At 34.2% G+C, this 25,925-nt stretch overlaps 1 protein-coding gene across 8 annotated transcripts; it reads left to right on the plus strand.

The window, feature by feature from the left end:
• On the plus strand, positions 1 to 25,832 carry LOC8262654 (cleavage stimulation factor subunit 77). 8 transcript variants are annotated; one of them, XM_002519351.4, is made up of 23 exons: positions 1 to 142; positions 242 to 322; positions 396 to 458; positions 863 to 972; positions 2,180 to 2,280; positions 3,955 to 4,016; positions 4,145 to 4,285; positions 4,411 to 4,539; positions 10,454 to 10,500; positions 11,520 to 11,583; positions 12,566 to 12,686; positions 12,901 to 12,959; positions 13,044 to 13,112; positions 14,648 to 14,788; positions 15,573 to 15,637; positions 16,523 to 16,619; positions 18,708 to 18,767; positions 19,807 to 19,959; positions 22,122 to 22,188; positions 22,291 to 22,392; positions 24,158 to 24,328; positions 24,839 to 25,042; positions 25,514 to 25,832. In XM_002519351.4, exons 1-23 carry the CDS (start codon positions 110 to 112, stop codon positions 25,675 to 25,677), a joined length of 2,304 nt encoding a protein of 767 aa, XP_002519397.1. In that variant the 5' UTR covers positions 1 to 109; the 3' UTR covers positions 25,678 to 25,832. The 8 variants fall into 8 exon arrangements, with proteins under 8 accessions (XP_002519397.1, XP_015574786.1, XP_048227548.1 ...); XM_015719300.3 differs by having other exon boundaries at positions 4,160 to 4,285; XM_048371591.1 differs by having other exon boundaries at positions 3,961 to 4,016.
• Positions 25,833 to 25,925: the final 93 nt, after the last annotated feature.

Genomic DNA, 25,925 nt, shown 5'->3' on the forward strand with positions numbered 1-25,925 from the left:
ACAAACAAGTAGAAAGCAAACTTATTTTCAGCAGAGCAGTTGATTAATTGCTCTCTCCTTTAATAATTGAAACCCTAAGGGTGAACTAGATAAATAAACACAGCAGCAAATGGAGAATCCTGACGGAGCTAATGCGACAAAGGTAATTTTGTCATTTTTGTGCTTATTGCGCTCTTCTCTTCCTTATGGAGACTTTGATTTTATTTTTATTCATCTGCTCAAATTCTTATACCCTTTTAAGGATCAAACAACTGATGCTGCTGCTGCTGTGGTTGATAAGTACAATGTCGAAGCCGCCGATGTTCTAGCCAATAGTGCCCAGGTTTCTAATTCTATTATGTTTCTTTTCTTTTCGGCTATATGTCTATGTTCATCCCTTTTTCTTTGAGTTTCAGCATTTGCCAATTACCCAGGCAGCACCTATATATGAGCAACTTCTCTCCTTGTTTCCTACAGCTGTGAGTTCCTTTTCTCTGTTCTATTCTCTGCCAGCACCACTACAATTGTGTGCTTCTCCATGACTGCTTCTTGTCCATACTTGCATTGCTCTCACTTTGACTCCGTTATCACAATATATAGTCACTTCTTTTATTCGAGGAGAACAATTTTTGAAGCATATACTGCTGCTAGCATATGCTTGCTTATCTTCAGATGTTAGTCTGTCGGCAAAATTAAAAAATTTTCAATTCAAAAAATATTTTAGATTTTTCCTTTTGCATATCCATTAATAATCATTTTATAACCTTTTGAAGCTAGAGCTGATCAAAGAATATACCTTTGTTATTCTCTGAATTGTTTTATGTGAATTACAACTGCCATTCTTTAAAACTCCAGTACCCTGCTATTCCTCTTTCTTCTCTAGGCAAAATTTTGGAAGCAGTATGTAGAGGCATATATGGCTGTAAACAATGATGATGCTACAAGGCAGATATTTAGCCGGTGTTTATTGAACTGTCTCCAAGTTCCTCTTTGGTATGTCAATTATTAACTGTTCTTTAATTTCTTGATTTGATTTCACTTGAACTCAATGTACTCTTAATACTACTCTACTTATTAGTTAAAGAATATCCGGACACCTATGTTAGATCTGCACTTCCCAACCGCAGACCTCTTCTCATATAATAAATTAACAGAATACTTCTACCTAGGCTATAGTGTTTGTAGTTCTTTAGGTGAATTTTTGCTTAATCTCTTGGATGTTTATCATTGTTTTGGGTATGCTTTTTGCATGATAAGCCCGAAAACATGCAATACTTTATTTCTAAGTAAGTAGGCCCCGTAGATCTGCTACTAAACTGCACAAGTGTATGGCTGTATTCTCAAATTGTATAATAAGTATGGGGCTTGTCATAACTAAAAGTTTGGAGGGCTTGTTTCAAGTGGAAGAAACTTTACCTAGAGTGGAGAATAAGGGGACATATGTTGCTGATTTGACTTGATGATATGTATGCAATCTAGCCAAAGAAAGTTTTGCCCCAAATTTTCAAGGAATAGGAAAGAAGTCAGGAAAAATGTGGAAAGAAGAAAGGAATGATAGCCAAAAATTTCTAGCAATAGGTCAATGGAGAAGGGGGAGAAGAAATATCCATTAAGGAAAGATAAGTTAGAATGACAATGCATACTAACTCATGCCCCTTGTAAAGGCACATTAAATTTACCCCTTTCTAGTTCTTCATTCTTTCCTTCTTTAGAACCCAAAAACCTATATCTCTTTTCGACTTCTTTTTTCTTTTTTCCCCAGAAAACCTCTAGACCTAGGAGTTCAAACTTGTAAGTGAAGGTTTGACCCTTTAATTTTGCTTCATCATGTTCTTAATTTTGGTTTTGTATATATAATCGACCTTTGTGATAATCATGAGTTTTTGGCTGGAAAGAAGAGAATGCATAGGACTTTTTAGAGCCAATATATATACAATAAAAATAGGAGAATTCTTTTCTTTTTCTTTTTTTTTTTTTCCTTTTTAGGATTGGGTATGGATTTCTCTTTCAAAGTCTTAAATATGCAGTTTATTATTCACATCCAATGGGACTAGAAAGCGTTTCTTATGAAATTACTTATGGTTCTAAGTTGATTGTTTTATCATTCAGAGGAAGTTTTGTCTTTTCCTCTTTTTGTATTTACCTTATTTTCTATCAACATGTAACCTTTCATATAAAAGAAAAGTGTCGGCTTTTGTAGGCGCTGCTATATTCGATTCATTAGAAAAGTCAATGACAGAAAGGGTGTAGAGGGCCAAGAAGAAACGAGAAAAGCTTTTGATTTTATGCTCGGTTATGTAGGTGTGTTTCCTCATTTTAACATAAATATGAACCTTTCATTTTCGTTTATTTAACACATTCTTTTTATTGCATAAGGTCACATTGGTTCACCTAGAAAGTAGAAGTCTTCTAGACATGCTATTCCAAGAATCTCATTTCCATATTATTCTTGAGACGATCTAACATTAGTTTAAAAATTATATTTAAAAATGTATTCTATGTCCACCTGAATCCAAGCAATTCAAATTTAAAATTGCAATAGACATTTTGAATTACCTTTATACCAAAAGGAAAAAAAGAGAAGGCATCTTATCCTAGTAGTTGTTTCCTTTTCTATTTCCAGATGGATCAAATACATCTAAAGATTGTGATTGGAATTGAAAATAAATTATTCATCTATTCTAATCCATTGGTAAGAAGGGAAGAAAAGTAGTAAGCCATGTGAAAAAGTTTCCATGAGTAAACATTAGGAAGAACAAAGATTCCGAGCCTTATGAAAATTGGCTAAAACCAGTCAGTTGCTACTGAGTCATTTCATCCCTAGCTAAACCCATCCCACCAGCCCTAACTAAAGATTAGTAGATACTTGTGCTAAGGTAAGCCAATTTTTTATTTTAAGAGAGATAAAATTGCCATTAAGTAAATGAACTTGGAACAAACCTTGAGAACTGATTGACTTTGACATTCTTGAAGCTATTTTTGCTCTTGCATTCCATCTGGAACCCTCTAAAAGGATCAGTCATGTTCTATGAAAGGAATGATTCAATTTCTTTCTCACTTCTCTCACTAAGAGGAAATCAGGGAGTGGGAGCAAAAGGTCCTCATTGTGCCCAGTAAAGGAAAGGCACTTCACTGTCTTACGCTTCTAGGTTCTCATATTAAATGCTTAGAGAGTTTGTATTGTACCCTTGAGATTGTTTAGATCAGATTGCAGGGTTTGCTTGTCAGATATTTTGTCTTTTGCTTCGTTGAAAAGTTTAAAATCTACATATGAATTGCAACAAGGTTGATTTATTCAGCATACTTAATCTAGCGAAAGATTTGAACAAAAAAATAAAAACACAAATCTCAACTAAATACCAGTCATACAACCTGGATATGCAATCACAATAGTATGCTACTTTGCAATCAAAGCATATGGTTTCTACTCTGGGATATGTTGCAAAAGAATTTTGCAAGTTATGTTGTGAACGTAAAACAATTTTTGGAGAACATCTGGAGCACTTTGGGTGTATGTATGTAGGGTAAAAAAATGATGATTTGGGACAATATTAATTTGGAGAGAAATTTCCCTTTTCTTTTCAAATGAAATAATTGTAATAGTTATCTTTTGTAGTTGGAATTCAAAATGTGAACTCTAATTTGAGCCTTAAAGCGCTTCCTCTCTATCTATCTCTCTAAGTCTAAACACAAGCTTGGCTTTTCTCTCTCTTTCTGTTTTCAATATGTAGTCTGGATTGGAGTGCTTAACAAAAGATTGAACATTTTGCTAATCCAGTGGCTAGTTAAGTGAAGGTAATAAATGGTATCTGCTTGTAAATTTAGAGAGAAAATGTAATTTCCAAGTTAAATAACCCAACCAGGGTACTGATTGTGTACATTTTAAATAAATGGCATTGTCATATATACTTATGTGAGAGAATATTAACTCTCAGTTATCTAATGGGTGTTTATTTCTTATGCATGTTCTACCAGGAGCAGACATAGCAGCTGGGCCTGTATGGATGGAGTACATAACCTTTCTAAAGTCACTACCGGTTTGTGGAATTTTTAGTTGGTGTTTTCCACTTCCATTTTATGCTGCAGACAGATGAACTGAACTGGATAATATTGCTATTTAGTCCTTTTCTTTATATCATCATTATCATCATAAATGATCTTGCAGGCTCTAAATGCACAGGAAGAGTCCCAACGGATGACTGCTGTACGGAAAGTATACCAAAAAGCTATTGTTACTCCTACCCATCATGTTGAGCAACTCTGGAAGGATTATGAAAATTTTGAAAACTCAGTTAGCCGACAATTGGTAAATTTTTTTGTTCTGGTGTGCATTTGTGATGCAAATCTAATCATATTAAATGTGGATGTGTGTACTTGTTCTAATATGCGGGTGTTGTAGTACTGCAAGTCTGATTATATTGTCTTAACCAGGCCAAAGGATTGATATCTGAATATCAACCAAAATATAACAGTGCAAGGGCTGTCTATAGGGAGCGAAAGAAATATGTTGATGACATTGATTGGAATTTGCTTGCTGTTCCACCAACTGGCTCTTATAAGGCAATTTCTTGATCACTGTGGTTATTGAGATATGTTTCTTTTCTATTCTCTGTGATTATTCATCCTCAATCTGTACGATTACTTTCTGTTATCTAACTCGAGATTGATATGTTGGATTAATAAAGATAAGACTAGTGAAATGTGAATTAGCTATCAGCAAAGCATTTCCAAGTTCCAACTAATGTGTTCTATTTCATTAACTTTTACTTATATTTAATATTTTTTCAATAATCTGCCTGCCCTCTTGGTAATCAACATGGGATAACTACAAGAATGAATTGTGTGAGAATAAATGTTGTCTTGATTGGACCCAAGATCTTAAGGTGACACTTCTATGGATCTAATTTGATGGAGGAGTTCGATTTCCTTTACTCTATTGTTTCAGGAATCAGTTATTTAAGTTGGCAGGAACGGACTTTAACTTTTTCCTATTTTATATAGGTTCATATTTTATATTTTTCCAGTTTAGTTTCCCTTAATTTAGGAATAATTATACAGCTGTATATTTCTGTCTATTTCCTTTGTAGGTTCTTGTATCTTGTATATATATCATTGAAATATATGAGAAAATCATCTTGCATATTTACAACTTGGTATCAGAACTCTAGGATATAATTTTTTTTCTCTGAAAACTCCAGCCGCCTTAAAAAAACCCTAGCTGTAGCAGCTCCTTCCTAAAACTCTAGTCACTCCTCTTTTCTTCTTTAACCCAGCCACAACTATCCTTCATTCCTAAAACCTCAGCAGCAGTAGAGTATATCTACCAAAAACACTGGCGAATCTTCTGACAGCAAGAAAACATCCACTATGACCATTCAAGATGCTCCTTCATCCATCCATAGTAAATTGGATGGCTCTAACTATCGGGTCTGGTCTAAGATTTTGGAGATGCATATTGTTGGAAGAAAAAGAATGGGCTATATCAATGGGAAAAAGGTTGCACCTGCAGAAGATAATTCAGGCTATGATGAATGGGAGGTAGAAGATGCACTTGTCAAGTCTTGGCTAATCAATTCAATGAGTGATAATCTGATGTCACATTTTGTACAATGTGGCACCATAAAGGAAGTATGGGATGCTGTAGAAAGAAATTACCATGTTGTATTTGATTCTTCACAAGTTTATGAACTGATGAAGAAGTCTTTCTGATTACGTGAAGTTGGCTGGCCTCTAGCAGAATATTACAATGAGTTGAACTCAATTTTTATGGAGCTTGATTATTGAAGGCCAAACAATATGACATGTGCTGTCGATATTGAAAAATATAGAAATTGTATCGCAAAAGACATTTTATTTCTTGCTGGTCTAGATCATAACTTAGATCAAGTTAATAGCCGTGTTCTAGCTACTTCTCCATTACTGAAATTAGAAGAAGCATATTCCTCGGTTCGTCGAGAAGTACAATGTCAAGTTACCATGGGAGCAGAAATCCACTCGGAGGTTTCAGCTTTAGCTGTCCAACAACACAGTCCAAACTCTTCTTTTAAAAATTCTACAGCTCCTCAATCTCGGTTTTGCACCCACTACCATAAGAGTACACATGGTTGATGTTTGCTGGAAGAAGCATGGTTATCCAAAATGGTATAAACTCAAGCAAACTGAGAGAAAAAGCAAGAAATCTACTCAGACTGTTACTGTCGTAGATACCATTTCAACTCCATCTTCTGCTTCTCATGTTTCTCGGATATCTTCTTAAGAAGGTAATTTTGGTTTTCCGTTAGTTCTACTTGTCCTAATACTTGGGTTATTGATTCAGAGGCTACTAATCACATGACTAGTAACTCTTCTCTAATTGATTCCTTAACATATTCACCAGTTAAGTCTGTACACAATGGGAATTCTATGCCAATCACAAGGGCAAGAAATGTATCTGTTTCTCCGACAATTTCTTTGTCCACTGTTTTACTTGCACCAACACTTTCAAACAACCTCCTCTCAATTAGGAAGATAACAAAGAATCTTAATTGCTTTGTTATTTTTTACTTAACTCATTGTGTTTTCCAAGACAATCTCACGAAGATGACAATTGGCATTGGTAGAGAGAGGGATGGTCTATATTATTTAGAGGATTACTGAAGCATAGTGACACCTACTCGTGGCTTCCAAATAAAGAGAGAAACATCTGATATGGAGAAAGCTATCTTTGGCACTATCGGTTAGGACATCCATCTTTTTCCTATTCAGAACGTATGTTTCGTAAAATTATTTTCCAATGTTTCATTTTCCAATTTAAGATGTGAACAATGCATCTTTGCTAAAAATCATTGCGTTCATTTCTTACTTCTAATAAAAGTGTTATCCCTTTTTATGTGTTTGTCCTTATGTATGGGGTCCTTTCTCCATCCCTTCTGCTTTAGGACATAAATATTTTCTCTTTAATTGATGACTGTACTAGGGTCGATGTTATCCATATTATCCCTTAATTTTAAAATATGATTCTCACTCAATTTAACACTCAAATTAAAGTTTTTCATTCTAACAATGGCCGTGACTTTGTAAATCAATCTCTTGCTGATTTTATGACACAACATGACACTCTTCACTAAACATGTGTTCACACCCCAACAAAATGGCATATCAGAACGTAAGAATCGCCACTTCCTTGAAGTAGCTTGAGCTTTATGTTTTATTATGCATGTTCCAAAACATTCTTGGGTTGAAGCTATTATTCTTGTTGTTTTTCTTATCAATCAAATGCCTGCTAAGATTCTCAAACCCCTTTAAGGATGTTATCTAGATTTCATTCCATTCCCTCTGCTCTAAATATTTTTCCTAAGGTCTTTAGTTGTGTGTGCTATGTTCATGTTCATAAACTTGATCCTTGTGCTATTAAATGTATTTTTCTTGGCTATCCTAATTCACAAAAAGGATACAAATTTTATTATCCTCCTATAGGAACCTAATATGTGTCGATGGATGTTTAGTTTTGTGAAAATGAGTCCTATTTTTCTAGAGATATATCTATAGTTCCTCTTTAGGGGGAGATTGGTAGAAAAAATGAGGAACAATTATGGATGGGAAAAAAATATGGGTTTTAGGTACAAAGAATATTAAGAAAGTTGGGGAAGCCTTAGTTTTAGATGATGAATATTACCTCTCTTAGCCAAGGATCTTGTCATTGGACGATTTACTGAGAAATCTGATTCTAAGGGCTGCTTCTTCCCTTTACTATGATTCTTTCCTCAACTTATGGTGAACTATTTTCAAACTCATTAAAGGGAGTTTGACACCTTGGACCTCGTTAGAGAGAGCTCCAATCTTAATAATTGTGATTAAAATTTGGCTTAACCTTTTATTCAATTTCAAAGTCCTTTAAATAGGACTAGTCTTCTTATTAACATAGGAACTTATAATTTAGGTGGCTGTAAATCAAGGAAACTCCTAACTAAGAGATAACGATAAAACAAAAATAATAAAACAAATCTAAGCCATCTAATTCTAACTACTTGCGACGTCTTTGATAAGAATGACCCACAAAGGAGTCCATAACAACGAACCTAATGATGAGAGACTTGAGAGACCACAAAATGACAAATCGAATGTTGAGAAATCTGAAAGACCAGCTCGTTTCTTCGAGGAAAAATATTCTAGGATAAAGGAAAATGTCACTATTATGCCTTTTTTATTCTAGTACTGCTCTCGATGATACTGCTATGCCATCGGATGAAAGACTAACATTAAGGTATTTGCTAATTCTCTTGAAACTCTTGAAATTTCTAAACCAAATTCTATTTTTGATCAAAACAGGAGATATCCTCTTCGCGAAAGAAGAGCACCTGATAGATTTGGTTTCTGAAAAGCCTCCAATATTGTTTATCCAGTCTCCGAATTCATATCATATCACTGTCTGTCTAAGGCTAACTTATCATTTGCTCTTTAGTTGTCTTCTATTTGTATTCCGAATCATTTTCAGGAAGCCCCTAAAGATCCTAAGTGGAAGGGTGCAATGGTAGAAAAAATGTTAGCTCTCTAGAAGAATTCTACTTGGAAAATGGTTTTACCAATGGGAAAGAAGACTGTGGGATGCAAATGGGTATTTACCGTCAAGTATAAGTCAAGTGGATGGTTGAAAGATACAAGGATAGGCTGGTCGCAAAAGGCTAAAACTTATGGTATTGACTATCACGAGACTTATACACTAGTAGCCAAGATGAATATTGTACGTGTCATACTATCACTTGCATTTAATTTAGACTGGCCTTTACACCAGTTTAATGTGAAAAATGCCTTTCTTCATGGTGATCTGATAGTGTTTATGGATCCACCTCCAAGATTTATATTGGAAGGTGGAAAGGTATGCAAACTAAAGAAAGGCATTGTATGAATTCAAGCAATCACCAAGGGCATGGTTTAGAAGATTGATAATGCCATGAAGAAGTATGGATTCAAGCAGGCTCTAGCAGATCATACCTTGTTCTTAAACATGATCATAATGATATGACCTTACTTCTTGTCTATGTTGATAACATGATTGTAACAGGTAATAACATAGATGAAATTGAGAAACTTTGAAGCTATATGGCCAAGGAATTTGAGATAAAGGATTTGAGGCTTCTCAAATACTTCCTAGGCATCGAAATCTCTTTGTCTAAGCAAGGACTGTTTCTTTCCCAAAGGAAGTATACTTTGGAATTCCTGGCTGAAACTAGTAACTCAGCTTGTGAACTTATAGATACTCTTATTGAAGTAAATCATGGTCTTTCTATTTATCTTGGTCAAAATTCCAACAAACAAGAAGAGATATCAAAGGCTAGTGGGGAAGTTGATCTATTCAACTCACACTAGGCCAAATTTAGCATATGCTGTCAATGTTGTGAGTCAATTTATGCACAATCCTAGTGACCATCACATGGATCCTGTCAATTGTACTTTGGCTTATTTAAAATCAGCTTTGGGCAAAGGTGTTTTGTTCTCCAAATATGGACATCTTGATATCATGGGTTATACAAACTTTGATTTTGCTAGTAGTAGAATGGATAGAAAATCTACTTTAGGATACTTGTCGTTTATTGGAGGCAACTTGGTGACTTGGAGAAGAAAAAAACAGAATTTGGTTTCATTATCAAGTGCAGAAGTTGAATATCGTATTATGCATCATGCAATCACAAAATTTCTTGGCTGAAAATTCTTTTAAGGGAACTTGGATTTGGTCCAACAAAACCTATGGTGTCATTTTGTGATAATCTAGCAGCTATTAAGATTTCTAATAATCCAATACAACATGATCGAACTAAGCATGTTGAACTTGACAGGAACTACATTAAAGATAATCTTGATTCTGGCACAATAGAAATCTCTTATACTAGGAGTTCAAAACGATTGACTGACATTATCACTGATGCTGTCACTAGTGGACTATTCCATACAATGCTATCCAAGTTGGGCATGTGTGATATCTACGCCCCAACTTGAGGGGGAGAATTGGCAGGAATGGACTTTAATCTTTTCTATTTTATATAAGTTCCTATTTTATATATTTCTATATAGTTTATATTTCCTGTTTACTTTCCCTTAATTTAGGAATAAAATACAAAACTGTATATTTCTATATATTTGTATATAGAAATATGCTGAAACTTTATGTTCTTGTATCTTTGTATATATATCATTGAAATATATGAGAAAATCATTCTGCATATTTACAATTATTTATTTTAGTGGAAAAACCTTTGTATGCAATTGGGATTTATTTAGGGAGTATACAATTTTTGATTCAAATCCAAACTGTTTTTCCATAGATTTATCTCAAATGTTCTCTTAAGAAACCATCATGTGGTTAGGGTTCCTATATCATGCCTAGTATTGCCTGCCTTTTAGTATGTCGCTTAAGAATTTTTCTTTTATGTTTATTAATTCTCGTATCCCCAGTTATAATCTTTTAGATGATATGTAATTAACGCTCCCACTTGTACAGGAAGAACTGCAATGGATGGCTTGGAAAAGATTTTTAGCTTTTGAAAAGTAAGAAATACAGACCTCATTTTAATTTTTAAATTCTCTTATTATTTTGATAGTGTTGACCATTGCCCTACCCCCTACCCCCCTAACCTCCTGCTCTCTTTCTCTCCCTTTCTCCCCAAGAAAAAGTAAAATCACATTGATAAATGGATGTTTCCTTGGACATTGCTTTTTGTAGCAAAATGTAGGTAATATGCTGAATTAGCAGGCTAGAGTATCAAAACCTTATATTATGTTATTCTAATGAAGAAACAACCAAGAGATAATATCCCACCCCAGATCTTCTCTTTTTTGATGATAAGATGAAGGAGTGTTGCCAAAACACTATTAGTATGTCTAATAGAAAGTGTAACACTATGAAATTTTCTAGATAGCATTACATTCTTCTTGAGCCTATGCTATTTTGTTGGAGGTGGATGTATGGGTGCATTGCTTGCAGATTATACTCATCTATTTTGCAATGGGGAATGTAGAGTATGGTGTTATTCCTAATGAGAATAAATCACACCAGATTGAAAACTATGAATAGTTCCCCAATTGATCACGTTAATGCAAAGTTTAAGAAATGGGTAACACCATTGTAGCAATTTGAAATACAACCTTGGCACCTGCATATTTATGAGAAACATGAAAAGTAGAAAACTTTTGATGTGCAGCTTTTGTTTACTACAGCAGATGTTGATACTCAATCAAATATCATTGCGAGAAATAAAATTTAATTTTGACATTTAAAATTACTTCATCATGAAATTTCTATCATGAACTCATTTGAGTTATAAATTTTATAGATGCCAATGCTGTTTCACAGAAAATTCTGAATTTGATCTCCTTTATTTATTTCAGAAATAAAGATGATATGCATTGACATGTTAAATGAGGTGATTCATATTTATATATATATGCTGGAGTGACATGTCAAGTGATCTTTGCTGTATGTTTCATTAATTAGTTATCAATTTATAGCTATAAAGTCTGGATCCTCCTAAAAGGTAAATTAATTTCGTGTAACTTTCTTATTATAGAGGAAACCCCCAAAGAATAGACAGTGTATCCTCCAATAAGAGAATTATATTCACCTATGAACAGGTAACAGAAAATTTCTCATTTATGTTCCTTTTTCCTTGTTACCTTTCTGCAGCAGAAACTTGTCCTTCTATTTTCTTATCGTAAAACAGAAGAGTCAAGGAAGCATGCTTGTCCTTCATCTTGCTCTTTTTTGTCTGTTCTGCATCTTCATTGAAGCTTGCCAACTTTAAATTGCAAAGAATTTCCTTTGTCACTGGTTCTAAGTAATCTTTGTTTATGATTTAGTAAAAGATGTTGTATATCCCCCAATGGTTCCATTTAACTCCCATGGTGCACAAGGAAATAGCATACTGTACTTTTGTTGTGCATATGGCATAAGTAAATGTGACCTTTCAAAAGTCAAAGTGTGTTAGATATCTAGCATTTTATGGGGAAAACTTTGACGATTGTTATAAGTTATATTTTTAGATATTACCATGTGACCACATAACCATGTTATATTGACTGATGGATGCTTTTGGCTAGAGGTGTGAAGAGCATAGTGGTCTAATATTTTTCTAGTTAAAAGGCTACAAATAATGTCAACCTTTATTCTCATCAGGTTTTGTTATTTAAATTTAGTTTCTGGATGAGCATTCAACAATACACAAGGCATTTTTACCTTAAAAGTGCCTAAATGGTTCTTTTATAGATATTGTGTTAGTATATCATTGTCAATTTCTGCAAGCGTATCAAATTTAACCTTAGAATAGGAAAGTGGTGCGAGCATTCCTTTGTCACTAGACAGCATTATTGTAAGCCATGGGTGGGGGAATTTCTATTTGTTGAGTTAGTAGCAGAGTGGATATCCTTAGTTTCATTTATATGTTTAGATGATAATATGGTTTTTCGTTAACATTTGAATGTGCCATTTACAATCATTTTCTTGCTGAAGATTTAAGTCCTATTTTGATGGGAGAAAAGTATTTTGATTTCATGATCTCCTTTTCCTTGTTCATCAACTTTCATTGATAATCGCTTACTATGTACCATTGGTACCCAGTGCCTGATGTATTTGTACCATTATCCTGACATATGGTATGACTATGCTACTTGGCACGCAAAAGGTGGCTCTATTGATGCTGCAATCAAAGTATTTCAGCGGGCTTTAAAGGCTCTTCCAGGTAATTTTACTTTTGCTTCCTTTACAACTTTTTCATACTTTTCGTTCTGTTTTTATATTGGTAGCTCTTCCTTAGTTATAATTGACTTGCCTCTGTATAAGAAAGCGTGTAAAACTACAATTTTCCTTTTTTGTCTTCATCTTCTTTATCCCCTTCTCTCTCTCTCTCTCTCTCTCTCTCTCTCTCTCTCTATCTATCTATCTATCTACACCAGATTCAGAAATGCTGAAGTATGCTTATGCTGAATTGGAGGAATCCCGTGGAGCAATCCAGGTATTTCCTGCACATTCCCACCTTGTTTTTAGTAATGTGCGTAATTTCTTAGTTCTTGATCTTAAGCATGGTACTCCCTCGCAGCCTGCAAAAAAAATATATGAAACTCTTTTGGGTGATGGCGTTAATGCAACAGCACTAGCACATATACAAGTAAGGAATTATCATTACTTTAGAACTAATGTTTTTAATGTTTCGGTGCACATCTTGTTTAAATAGCAATGCTGGAAGGTTTCTCTAGTGCATTGAATTTGAAGAGGTAAAGTTCAAAAGACGTTGCTAATTGTACTTGCCCTGTTAAATATCCACTGGAAAAAAGAAAAAACAAAAGAACTTTTGAACTTTATGGTAATTAAGCATGCAAGCAGCTTGTTAGATTGGACTGAAGGCATTGCCATATGATTTACAATTTTTCTTTGTTCTATTGCCTAAATTGCAATTTTGGTCGCATACAATTTTGTGCAAAGACTGCTTACTGTGTGAAGCTTATTAAACTCTTTGTTTATGAACATCTTGAATATTTTAACATAAAAATTATGATGGTTCGTAAAAGTGTCCGTTCATGTACTTCAATGTGAGTGCTGGTATCTTTGTCTGGCATGATAATTACTGTGGTTATTCTTTCCTGAAAGTCTATTTTTTTAATAATTTCTTTGGCTTTGAGATAGGTTTTCTTTTTCCTTTTTCTTTCGAGATCTGTTATTTTCAATTTTCATCAGGAAGGTTGATCTGGATGTAGAGGTGATTGGTAGGGGGATATTCTTGTTCAGCTCTCTTCATGTATAATGATCTGTGTATAATAATCTCTGTATGAGATGGCAGTGAGCAAAAGTGCTGAAGTAATGAGGACAAAATTAGATGGATTGGAGGTATACACGAGGAGCATTTTTGAGGCATATTCTTTTTCTAGGATAATTGCTAAGGGCTTAAAAAGCAAGTAGGCTGAGCACCTATGGAGTTAGGAGGCAGTTTGGAAGATATTGCAGAAATTTTAATTTTTCCATTTGTTTGGTCAGGAGGCAGTTTCAGAAAGGATTTTCACAGTGAACAAAAAGAATAAGATACCTGGTGGTAGATGCTTCTTGGAAAATGTGATGCTGAAACAGTTAATATTTGTTATTATATTGTGGTTTCTGTTGGTTTGGTAGCTACCTTCTTTCAGTTTGTATTTCTTTGGTAGTAGCAGGTTCATTCCAAATGAATTGTTGGCTTGAAGGGGTATATCTTGTCGTATAGATAAAGAAAAATTTTCCTTTTATCCATTTCCCTATTTGTTTGATTGAGGGCATTGAATCAGGAGGGCATTTGAGTAAAAGAGTCGACAATTCTCTGCTCTTGCCAAAACTGGTTTAAAAATCCTTTTGATGGCATAGAGAATATGTGTCATTTGATATTGATTCTCCATGTAGATACACTATCTTCCTTTTCTGCATGAATTGCATCTCCATTGTGCCTATAAGCGATTTATCTTACACATTGATTTAGAAAAGGCTTAGATAAAATTATAGAAACATGTATGGGCATTAGTCCCTCAGTCAACTAATTTAGTATTCTTTGGTTTTCTGCTTTGGTTGGTATGGGTTGTCCGTTTGTGATTAATTGAGGATTCAAAAGATTTAGCATACTTAACTTGCCATTATGCTGTTACTGAAATTGAATGTAATTTTTTATGGTTTTCTATGCTACAGTTTATTCGCTTTCTAAGAAGGAATGAAGGGGTAGAAGCAGCTCGCAAGTACTTCCTAGATGCTCGCAAATCCCCAAACTGTACATATCATGTGTATGTTGCATATGCTTTAATGGCGTTTTGCCTCGACAAGGATCCAAAGGTATCTCTCTTGCAAAGGGGAAAATGTCAAAATTTCTCAATACAGCATCTTGTATGTTGCTTGTTGTAGAAACATCATGGGCCAAATGATATATATGGCCATATAAGTGGGGTTGGAACCTCAACTTGCAGAACACCAATTGGCTTGTGTGAAGGCCCAATTTACTCCATATATATTCCACTTCTCCTCTGCTAGCCCAACTACAGGCCTTTAAATGGGAGCCCAGAATCGTCCGACTGTTGGGCCATCTTTAGCTCTAATACCATATAGAAACTCCTTGGCCTTGCGAATGTTGGGCCAAATGATATACGTGACCATATAAGTGGAGTTGAAACCTCACCTTGCACTAAACTTGCTTGTGCTAATGCCCAATTTACTCCACATATATTCAACTTCACATTCTTATATTTTTTCTGTGCGATTATCCTCTTCAATACGCTTTAGTATATTTTGTACTTCCAGAAACTAAATGAAAATTGATCAGCCAATTGTAAATCTGTGAATTTATGCTAAATGAAATGGTTTGTCCAGGCTCTTTATGGGTTTGTGTTTTGGGGAGTTCTAAAGGAGCATCTTTTCTCTTTAGTTGATGTTCTACTGAATTGGATGGTAGTATTTTGATGATTTTTTGTAGTTATGATGCACCCTTTTTCTTTCTTTGAGGATGACTCTGACTTTTATTTATTTTATATCTTCATAAATATACTACTTTTTTATCATATACGATAAAAATTCTAGCTGAAGAAAATAATTTGAAATTTTCTATTTATGCTCATTCATGCAGATGGCACACAATGTTTTTGAAGCAGGACTAAAACGATTTATGCATGAGCCTGTATATATTCTAGAGTGAGTTCAGTTCTCTTTGTTTTAGAAATTACATTCTTATGTAATTTGTCGATGTTTCATGTGGGATCACAGAGAGAGGAGGAGGGGGGCACAGGCTGGAGGTTTTACTTGTCTCCTCTTCTCTTTTAAACACGCTTATATAGTCACGAGCTCATTTTTTTGTGATACTTGAGGGATGCTCACCTATTGCACTTCAGGCTTTTCATATGACATGACTCTTGAAAGAGAATTAGGCTACTCATTCTATAAACTTTGAGATGATTTCAATTTTTAATGATTTTGATATCTTCCTTTAATTTGGGCCATGTATTTTACAAGTGATGAGACATTACAGTTGGACCTGAAGGGGTGAAAATCATTTCTTCAGCATCTGTACTCTGTGTTCTTCAATTCACATGCTGATATGTAAGGATTAATTATTAAGGATTAAAACTAATAAGCAAGGGCTTCAAACGCTCTCGAAACCAGCTCACTCATTATTGAAATCCCAGTAAGCCTATTGGATTTCATGGTATGGGCCCACTTGTTAGTTATATTCCCCAGTATTTATTCCCTCCTTAATTGCATGCTAATTAAGTGCCACATCAATGTGAACGCACACAATAGTCCTATTTTTACTCCCTTGGATCTGTTAATAAAGTACGCCACTTAATAATAAAATCGAAAAAATTTGGACAGAACTAATAACTGGTTTGAAGTTTAGGATTTATGAAATATTAGAACCAATAAAAACATAGAAACTGAATATTGGCAATAAGTTGAGAATTGAAAGACTAGTGCTTTTCCTTCCCAAATATTTTCATGACATGCACATCTATACATTTTATCATAATTATGCTTTCTGTAATAAGTTTCTGAGATGTCATTTTTTGCCACTCGATGTAGGTATGCAGATTTCTTGTCTCGTTTGAATGATGACAAAAACATCCGGGCTTTATTTGAGAGGGCGTTAAGCTCGCTGCCACCAGAGGAATCTGTTGAAGTCAGTATCTCATATTTCATTTTCTAGGCTCTTATAAGGATAAAGTGTAGTTAAATAAACACAGTAGCTTATCATTTTGTCATACAGTAACAAATTGATGATGTTTGGAATATTAGGAGAATAGGGAGGGGAGTTGGTCAAGTAATTGCTCAATATAATATATGTGTCTCTATATTAGGAGACTTCACACGACTATCGATACAGAATGGTGCAAAAGGTGGATTTTAGATAGGATTACTGGATTGTACAATTTCATATTCTGGTAATACTTAATTTTCCAAGTAAAGAACAACTATTTTACAGAAAAATAGAAGCTTTCTAGCTCCCACTCAAAATGCAAAGCTCTAGAAATCATACCAACAAGACCTGGGTGCTTAGAAACTCAGAATCTTGTATATTATGTTTAGTTTAAAATTGAACCTTCAAACCCTTAAAAGAACTTTTCCTGTTGCCATGTAAATCAGTTTGGGATATTTTTCAACCCCTCCTGTCTATCCTTTTCACTTGATCTCTGGCTTAATGCTAACATGTATGCACTTTTCTGGGTGGGTCATTACCTCCTGAAAACAACTTTAAGAACTCACCAGAAGTGTTTCTAAAATTGCTGACTTGCTTAGTTGGGAAATTTAATTTCATTGGCACGGCTTTAAGCTTCATTATTGACCTTTAAAAGGACAATTGAAATTACTATGATATAATAGATTGCTTGTGCTGTAGAAGCTTTGGATGAAAAGTACAGTAACAATTTGTGCCTCACACCCAGTTATGGAGGTTGGAGTTTTGATGAGTCATGAGAAAATGCATTTGATTAGTTACAATTTGTGCTCCCAACAAGTCTGAGACAAAGGCTTAGCTGAGTATGCAAAAGTACAACTACATGCATGCCCTTAATTTAATCCTTGGACTTGCACCTGGTTCTCAACAAATGGCCTATGGTACCATATCAAGTCACAATGAGAAAATAGTTGGTACATATAATGGAATTGGGAGTAATTAGTTGGTAAATTTGGAAATAATTATGTTTCGTTCTGTAAATAGTGAGACACAATATGCATATTGGATTCAATAAGCAGAACTGTAAAAGGAGAACATAATTAAAGATTATAATTTCTTTTCACAGAGCTTATTACCACCATAATGCAATAATGACTTCAAATCCATAATTTATTTTTGATTTTAAGAGTATTTTCTCTGTAGTTTGGTTAAATATATGCCAGAAGATGAGAATTCGCATCACTTTGCTTAGCTTAGAAAATCTGTGCTACCATGACTGATGAATTTTCAAAACCCTACTCGATTCCATGTAATATATCCATATGATAATAGCACAATATCATGCCAAGTTTATCCTTTAGCTATTATTTATTATTTATAAACTCTTTATATTCTCCCATATGTCAGGAACTAGTCCTGAGAATAGGAGCGCAGCCACAGTATTAGTAGCCCAAGGATGAGGTTAAAATAAAAGTATCGTTAGAAGTTGTTAGAGTTAGTTATGCTGTCCATTTTGCTATTTTATTAGTTCTCATTCTGTTATTGTTAGTTTGTCCTTTACCTAGAAGATTCTATGCCAGCTTTATTTTGTCATTATTAGCCAATGATTGGCTATTTAGGTTTGAAGAATATTGTGTGGGATTATCAAGAAGAATTGTCAATACAATTCCTCTATTCTCATTCTACTACTCTCTTCCTTCTTATTCTTTTTGTGTTTCCCTCATTTTCCTCCCCTTTCTCTTCCTCTTTCTCATCTCGCAAACACTCTATTTCTTCTATTTCTCTCACAGGTCATGCCTCTCCACTGAGGTACATGACACCATACTTGTTATATCTAACTGGACTAATGCTAACCCAAATTCTTTAGTTCAGATTTTTCAGGTAAAATAAAAAAATTGGATTCCTGATTATTCAAAGTATCAAATCGTATGTATCGGTCATTGTAATCTCATATATCCCGCGATTCTCTTTGAGAATTTTGATTTATTGGCATCCAGTTTTCTTTGTTAAACTACATGGTTCATTTTGAGATTCATTGACTATAATTTTTACATTATGTTTACTTCTTTGATGTTCTTGTAAATGCTTTTGCAGGTCTGGAAACGATTTACCCAGTTTGAGCAAACATATGGAGATCTAGCTAGCATGTTGAAGGTAGCATGTTTCTTTGTTTACAATTAGAGAAACTACACTTGTCAGCATTTATTTATTCCTGAAGTTTTTAGATTGTGAACATGGTTTCATGGTACAAGCATAGAGCAGGTAGTATGGCACCTTCTCTGTTCTCTGAATCTATATGATACCCCAGACCCAAGACCTTAGATCAGTGGAGTTTCGGTTTCTTCCAGCCTTCTTGATCTCCTTAAGCATCAGAGGAAAAGCTCTATAAACCATTTAAACTATCACCTCTATATCCTTCCTCCTTGACTCACAATTCGTAACTGCCACCTAGTTTAAATCCTCCCAAGGACTGCCTTAGTCTTTCCTCATTCTGGCAATGCATCTTCTTATGCTCACATTTATTTTATTGCCTTGCTCTTAAGTCTTATAGATCTTTTCTGTAATACTCATCAATCAAACTATCAATGCATGAGAGGAATTGTTTCATGACGCTGTGTTGATCTCTTTCTAACTTCTCCTGTTTCATTGTCTGTACCTTACTTCAAAAAGCATAACTAGCAGCAATCTCAGAAAACACATGGTTGGTGATGTTACTTGCTAATTTGGTACCAGCCAAATTTTTGCAGGAAAATGACATTTATGTTATGTTGTTTTCATGATAATTGAAATTCATATCACAGAATGAATGATTCAATGATATCAATTTTTTTTCCCATTTTCCTTGCTTTCTTTCTTTTTCTATTTTTATCTAAACCATTCCAGCATAATTAAATCTTTAAACAGCAAGTATAGAATTAGTCATTATGAAAATAAAGAGGGTACATGCTCACAAATGGAGGGGTTTCATAATTTATCCTGTTATGAAAACATATAAAGACTGTAATCTAAACATCTGCAAAATTTAAACACAAATCCAGCTACTGATAAGCAAAGAAATCCAAACAAAATGTGGACATTTGTAAAAAGCATTCAAGTTAAAGATGTCATATCATAGCTACTGATTAGCTATTAACAAATATGTCGAGTTTCTTCCGTCAGATTTTAAGCCTTAACTGTTAATTGAATTATTAAGGTTGAGCAACGAAGAAAAGAAGCTCTTTCAAGAACAGGTGAAGATGGTGCATCAGCCTTAGAGGGTTCTTTACAAGATGTTGCCTCACGGTACAGTTTCATGGATCTTTGGCCATGCTCGTCGAAGGACTTGGATCACTTAGCCCGACAAGAGGTACCTTGAACAGCTTTTCTTATTCTTTATAAAGTACAGAATGCATTTATATAGTTTTGAAATGAAAGTGTGAATTAAACTAATGCATGTCAAAGGGTTGCCAACCCATGAACAAAGATAGATGGGGCCATTGCCTAGCGCAATGGCTAAAGCCCTAGACATAAAAGTATAGAACTAAAAATTAATCACTTTATGAAAAAAATTGCTAAAGGCTAAACCTACTTCAAGTAACCATTATTGGGAAATGGCCTCTTTATTTTTTTAGGTATTTCCATAGAATATTACAACCTTTTTTCAACTGTAAAGTCTATGAATATGCTAGATATGCAAGAGATATGTAGTGGAAAGATAATATCTTTTACTTGTGTTTTTGTAAAGCTTGATCAAAGCTTGCACTTCTAGAACCTCTCTCTACCGTTTGCTTGCTTTTGCCTTTTCTTGATGGAATTATTTAATTTACTAGTGAGTTGTCATTGTAACCTCTTTGTTTGTGAATAGCTTTTCATTTTGTTGGGAATGTCTTTAATAAATAGGTTTGGGTAGAACTCATCCTAAAAGCTAGCTCAAGGAAGAGGGTGGTCAATCTATATATAAGACCATAACAACCTAGTAATTTAGCAATATGGGACAAATACAACTTCTAATAGCCTCCCTCACGCTTAGCGTGTTATGCAAATGGTCCAAACCCAATGTTGCAAACAAAAGTCTGGGCTTAGATACTAGAATAAATGGGCTTATGTAGAACTTGTTCCTAAAATCTAGCTTAAAGAAAGAGCACGTATATACACTATAACTGCCTAGTAACTTAGCGATGCAGGACAAATACGACTTCTAATGTCTTCAATAACCCGTTGCTGGTTGTTTAGCTTTGTCTTAACATATAGACTTATTATCCTTTATTAAATCTGTAAGACAAGTTTTCGGATTTATTATATCAGCAATTACTCTCCAAGGCCTCTTCTTTTTCGCAGTAGGTAAAATTAGCAAAAGCATATGAATCTTCGCACATCCATGACGCCTTTAGTGTCCTCCTTATGTCACTGATTTGGAAAAGATCACTACTCTCACTAGCAATTTTTGTAGATTCCTCTTTAAAATGCAGTGCAAGATTTTTAGAGTCCTCGTCTTGTTAGTCATTCATCTATGTTGAATTGATGAAAACATTTTGAAGTAATATTCTCTTTTATGATCCATGATAACTCGTAAAGGTGAGGCTGTTCTTGGGTTGTTTGTAGTCACCTTGCAGATTCTCCATTCGGGTTTCCGCAGGTTCCTGATTCTGTAAGGCTTGTATAGCCCGAGTCAAGTCCTCCTTCACTTTTCACAATTTGGCCAACTCTATTTGTTGGGGCTGTTTGTCTCTACCTCGGCCAATCGTTGATTGAATCAAAAAAGACCTAGTAAAATTAAGGATATTTTTCGCTCTGATACCACTTGACATAACAGAAGATTAGACTACGATGATTAAGGTGGGAATATAGAAAATAATTAGGGTTTAAATACAACCTCTGAATTGATCTTAAAATTGAAATCACAGAATACAATAAAAATTGTCACTAGCACCTTATTTATACTAGTTAGGATGAATCCTAACTCTACCCTAAAATTTAATTCTAACCAATTAAATAAGGGACTTCCTTAACAAGAATCCTAAATAAAGATAGAAAAGGAACCTAACCAAACTAAATAGGAAATCTGATAAATTTCCAACTAAATGAAATAAGGAACTCCAACTACAGGTAACAACGGATCCTGATTTGAACAGGATGCTCCTACTACTTCAAGAAATCATCAAATTACTCTTGACAGTTAACATTAGAATTACCTAAGAGTAAAACATAATAAAGAGACTTGACTTTTACTAGAGAAATCTATCAACATTAAATAAGGGGTTTCTTATGGGCTATTACAACTGCTTTTGGCAAAGCATTGACTTGGATGCTTTAACTGGAAGTATGCAAATTGCCAAGGTTATGGCAAAAACATTGAAAATGCAGAATTTTGTTCTTTTGAATTGAATAATTCAAGGGGTTGATTTTATGTACTAAATTATGTATTTTAAAAATGTTCATCATTTGTTTTTCTTAAGAGATATTCTGTACATTATGTGAGTGCTTTTAGTCATGACTTCCATAAAAGTTATTGTTGATATGGTTTTGCAGTGGCTTGCTAAAAATATTAGTAAGAAAATGGAGAAATCTACTATTTCTAATGGACTGGGAATCTTAGGTACGAATTGCATTTTTTTTAAACAACTTGTGTATAGTTTTATTCTCTCTTCTTTGCTATCTCTCTCTGTCCATTAGTGGCTTGGTTTCTCCTCTTGTGCAGACAGGGTTAGTACAGGTCTGAAAAGCAATTCAGCTGTATCAGCAAAAGTTATTTATCCAGATACTTCTTCTATGGCGATTTATGAGCCAAGGCAAAAGCATGGTACAATACTTCGATTTCGTGATAATTCTCTAAAGAAAACTCATATCATCATCAGAGTTCAAAACTTCAGTTTTATGATAATTCTGTAAACAGAATTCATCTCATCATGTGCTAATTTGAATGCTACGATTTACATGCCTTTAAACTTTTTGTGACTGAATTCTATATTAGGATAAAAAGTACTTTACAAACAGTTGCAAATTCAAGGGCTGGCCAAAAGTTTCTCGCTTTCAATTCGTACTCGTTCTTTATTTAAGTTTTAGAAATGATGCACCTAAAGAAGGCTTTAATGAGCAGAACAAGTCTACTGGTTCTAGATTAATAGACAAAACTATGGCTGTGAACCAAAATTAGAGAACCCAAACATAGATCTGAAAGTGTCAATATAAAATTCAACTACTTAACCAAGCTACATGTCAAAAGAAACTTACTAAATGGCTGATTGAAATTCTAAATCAATTTTATCATAAGTAACAGAGAGTTATGAAAGAGAATTCATTAGGTATTGTATTGGCTTATAGATTTCAGGATTGATACTATTATCAATCAAAGGCTTAGAATTAAATTTGAATCACGCCCGACTGTCAGGAGTTATATGTAGTCTATCCATTACTGTTGTAATGGGTTATGTATAGCAATAATGGACTCTAATTTATGTGCTTTGTATAATTGTAACCTTTTTCCTCTAAAATGGATTATCTTTTAACTGCTACAAAAATGATTAATATTTTCTATCACAATACTTGTGTGTGTGTGTGTGTGTGTGTGTGCATGTGCATTTTTTGAAAATCTTTGCAAGTTGCTTACTGCACTATTTTACTAGTTGACACCTGTCGCATCCAATTATTGGATTTTCTTTTTTCATCTGGGTTTATGTATCCTGTAATTTAATTTTAGAGAGCCTAGACTTGATTCCCATGTGTTAAACTAGGCCCATAGAAAATAAATAAAAATACTGTATGTAGGTGCCAATTTGCTGCTCAGATAATACGCTTTAATTAGTTCTGCCACTCCATATATGCAATATTGTGATGGGCAGTGTTGATGACTTGTCTGGTTAAGATGTAATATTCTTTAAATTGTATTTGGTATAAATTAATTTTATAAAAATTTATAGAATCAATTCTAAATCCAAATTTAGTGTGTTGGTATAAATGAAAAGTCATTTGGAATTCTATCTCATTAAATTCATTTAATTGGTTATAACTAAACTAAATTTTATCAAATTTGATACACTTTCAAAATTAATTCTAAACTTGTGAAGTTCTTTATTTTATTTCTCTCTCTTCTCCCTTTCTCTATTTATCTCTTTCTCGTCCTCTCTTTCTCTCCCTCCCATTTTAACTACTTTCATCCTTTAGGAGCATTAAACTTGCAACATAATATATACATATATTTGAAAATTGAAATATCGAATTGAATTCACACTTAAACTAGCACAAAATTCTTTTCATTTGTAATGAATTCTAGATTTATCATATAGCACATCATAATATCAAAATTCATTTGCAAATGAATTCTATTAGAATTTCATTTATAAATGAAATGAATTCCATATAAGATTTGAAACAAACACAAACCTTAGTGTTTCATTTTAATTGCCTCAAAAGAGTAGAATTTGCAGTATTGTAAGATGTTTTGTTTAAAGGTTCCGAAACCTTTTCCTTTTGGCACATTGGAAACTAAAGTTCCAAAACCTTTGATCCACATGTATAATTGATCTTCTGTTCAATTATATACTAATCAGTACCTTGTTTTAGTGTAGAGGTTGGAATTTCTTTAAGCACAACAGCAACTGGATTTGGGAGTGCTTCCAACCCGTCATCCAATACCATTGTTGGGTTGGTGGGTTCTGGAGCAAATGCATTTGATGAAATTTTGAAAGCAACACCACCCGCTTTAATATCATTTTTATCAACCTTGCCTACAGTTGAAGGTATATCTTAAAACTTCAATGCTTTTATGCCTAAAATTTTTAACTGATATCAAATTTTCAGCTGATAAAGTTGTAGTTAGAATATACTGATGCTACTTGGAGCAAGACCTGGAATTGCATTTGCTGTTAATATGAGTAACAGTTTATATGCTACTGTTTTTGTGGTCGTTATGAATCTCTTACTTGTTTTTGTTGGCATGAGGAAAAGTCTGGTAAAAAGAACTAGGATATCTGAAAATGCCGTGAAGCTTTTCAACTATCATTTTACTTATTGAAATTGCCTCTGCTGTCTACTACAGATCTCACATTGAAGTTTCTAATTTATATTTTCGTAGGTTCTAATGGTTTCTATACAAATTTCATGTAATTCCATATTGGATTGAATCCCACTTTACACTATATGCTTTCCTGGTATCAAATTTTTATGTGCTTTCAATGATGGCTGGTTTATAAGAAGTTGCTGACAAAGTTGCTCTTTAGATTTTACTTACATTCCCTTGATACTTTTAGGTCCAACACCAAATGTAGATATTGTACTATCAATATGTTTGCAGAGTGAACTGACGAATGGGCAGATGGGTAAGTTAGGGACATCCCCTGCTGTACCAGCCCCTCCAGCTCCAGCTACAAGTGACCTTTCTGGTTCAAGCAAGTCTCGTCCGGTTCTCAAACCTTCAAGGGATAGACAATCTGGAAAACGGAAGGATATAGAGAGTATGTTTTTCCTCTTTTTCCGAACAGTGGGTTAATTCTATTTGTATATTGATTTTGAAAACAGAAACACAAATACACACACATACCACATGCTGTAGAAAATATTTCTGTGTTAGAGATGAAATGCTTAAAACTTTTAGCTATGGCTCGCTATGTATAAAAGCAATTTAGTTTGGAGCACTTCTGTCCATATGCCTGTTTGAGTTTCCATGCTAGGCCTAACCAACCTTTTGTCACTGCTGCATTAGCGTATAATAGTTAAGGAGAGGTATAAAGAGCATATTTACTTTCACTGGTGGAGCCACCAGTGAAAAGGGATGATGCATTATGCTGCAAGCTTTTAAAATGTATTTATGACTGGCCGCTCTAAACTAAGCAATCTAGATATATGTTATTCCCAAATTTTGACATTTCTGATGATCATTTTTTTGAATATTTCATCAAGATAAATGTTAATGTGAGTGATTATAGGGCAAGAGGAAGATGAAACTGCAACTGTACAAAGCCAGCCATTGCCTAGAGATATTTTTAGAATAAGACACAGTCAAAAAGCACGCGTGGGCACTGCTTCACAAACAGGATCAGCATCATATGGAAGTGCACTTTCTGGAGATCTATCTGGTAGCACTAGCTAATCTCTTGCTTCATTCGTTTGTAAATGGCTTATGTAATATTACTAGTATTATCATTATTGTTATTCTTTTTTTCCCATTGGGGTGATGTACACTTTCAACTTGATGCAAGTGTATTTTTCTATCTTAATAGTGCATAACGTATCTAATTTCCATCATAAGCTTTTTGTACAACTTGTTTCATTCCATTATATAGTTGTACATTTGTTATGTTTAGGACCCTATCAAAATTCATTTCGGACCTTCCTCCA

Source organism: Ricinus communis, chromosome 3 (assembly GCF_019578655.1).
Source record: "Ricinus communis isolate WT05 ecotype wild-type chromosome 3, ASM1957865v1, whole genome shotgun sequence".
NCBI classification, from domain to species: Eukaryota; Viridiplantae; Streptophyta; class Magnoliopsida; order Malpighiales; family Euphorbiaceae; genus Ricinus; species Ricinus communis.

Excerpts from the sequence above, each read along its gene's own strand:
- LOC8262654 (XM_002519351.4), top strand. The coding sequence starts at position 110 with ATGGAGAATCCTGACGGAGCTAATGCGACAAAG. Across the intron at positions 12,960-13,043 it reads AATCCCGTGGAGCAATCCAG|CCTGCAAAAAAAATATATGA; the intron begins GTATTTCCTGCA and ends ACTCCCTCGCAG. Across the intron at positions 19,960-22,121 it reads ATCACTTAGCCCGACAAGAG|TGGCTTGCTAAAAATATTAG; the intron begins GTACCTTGAACA and ends ATGGTTTTGCAG.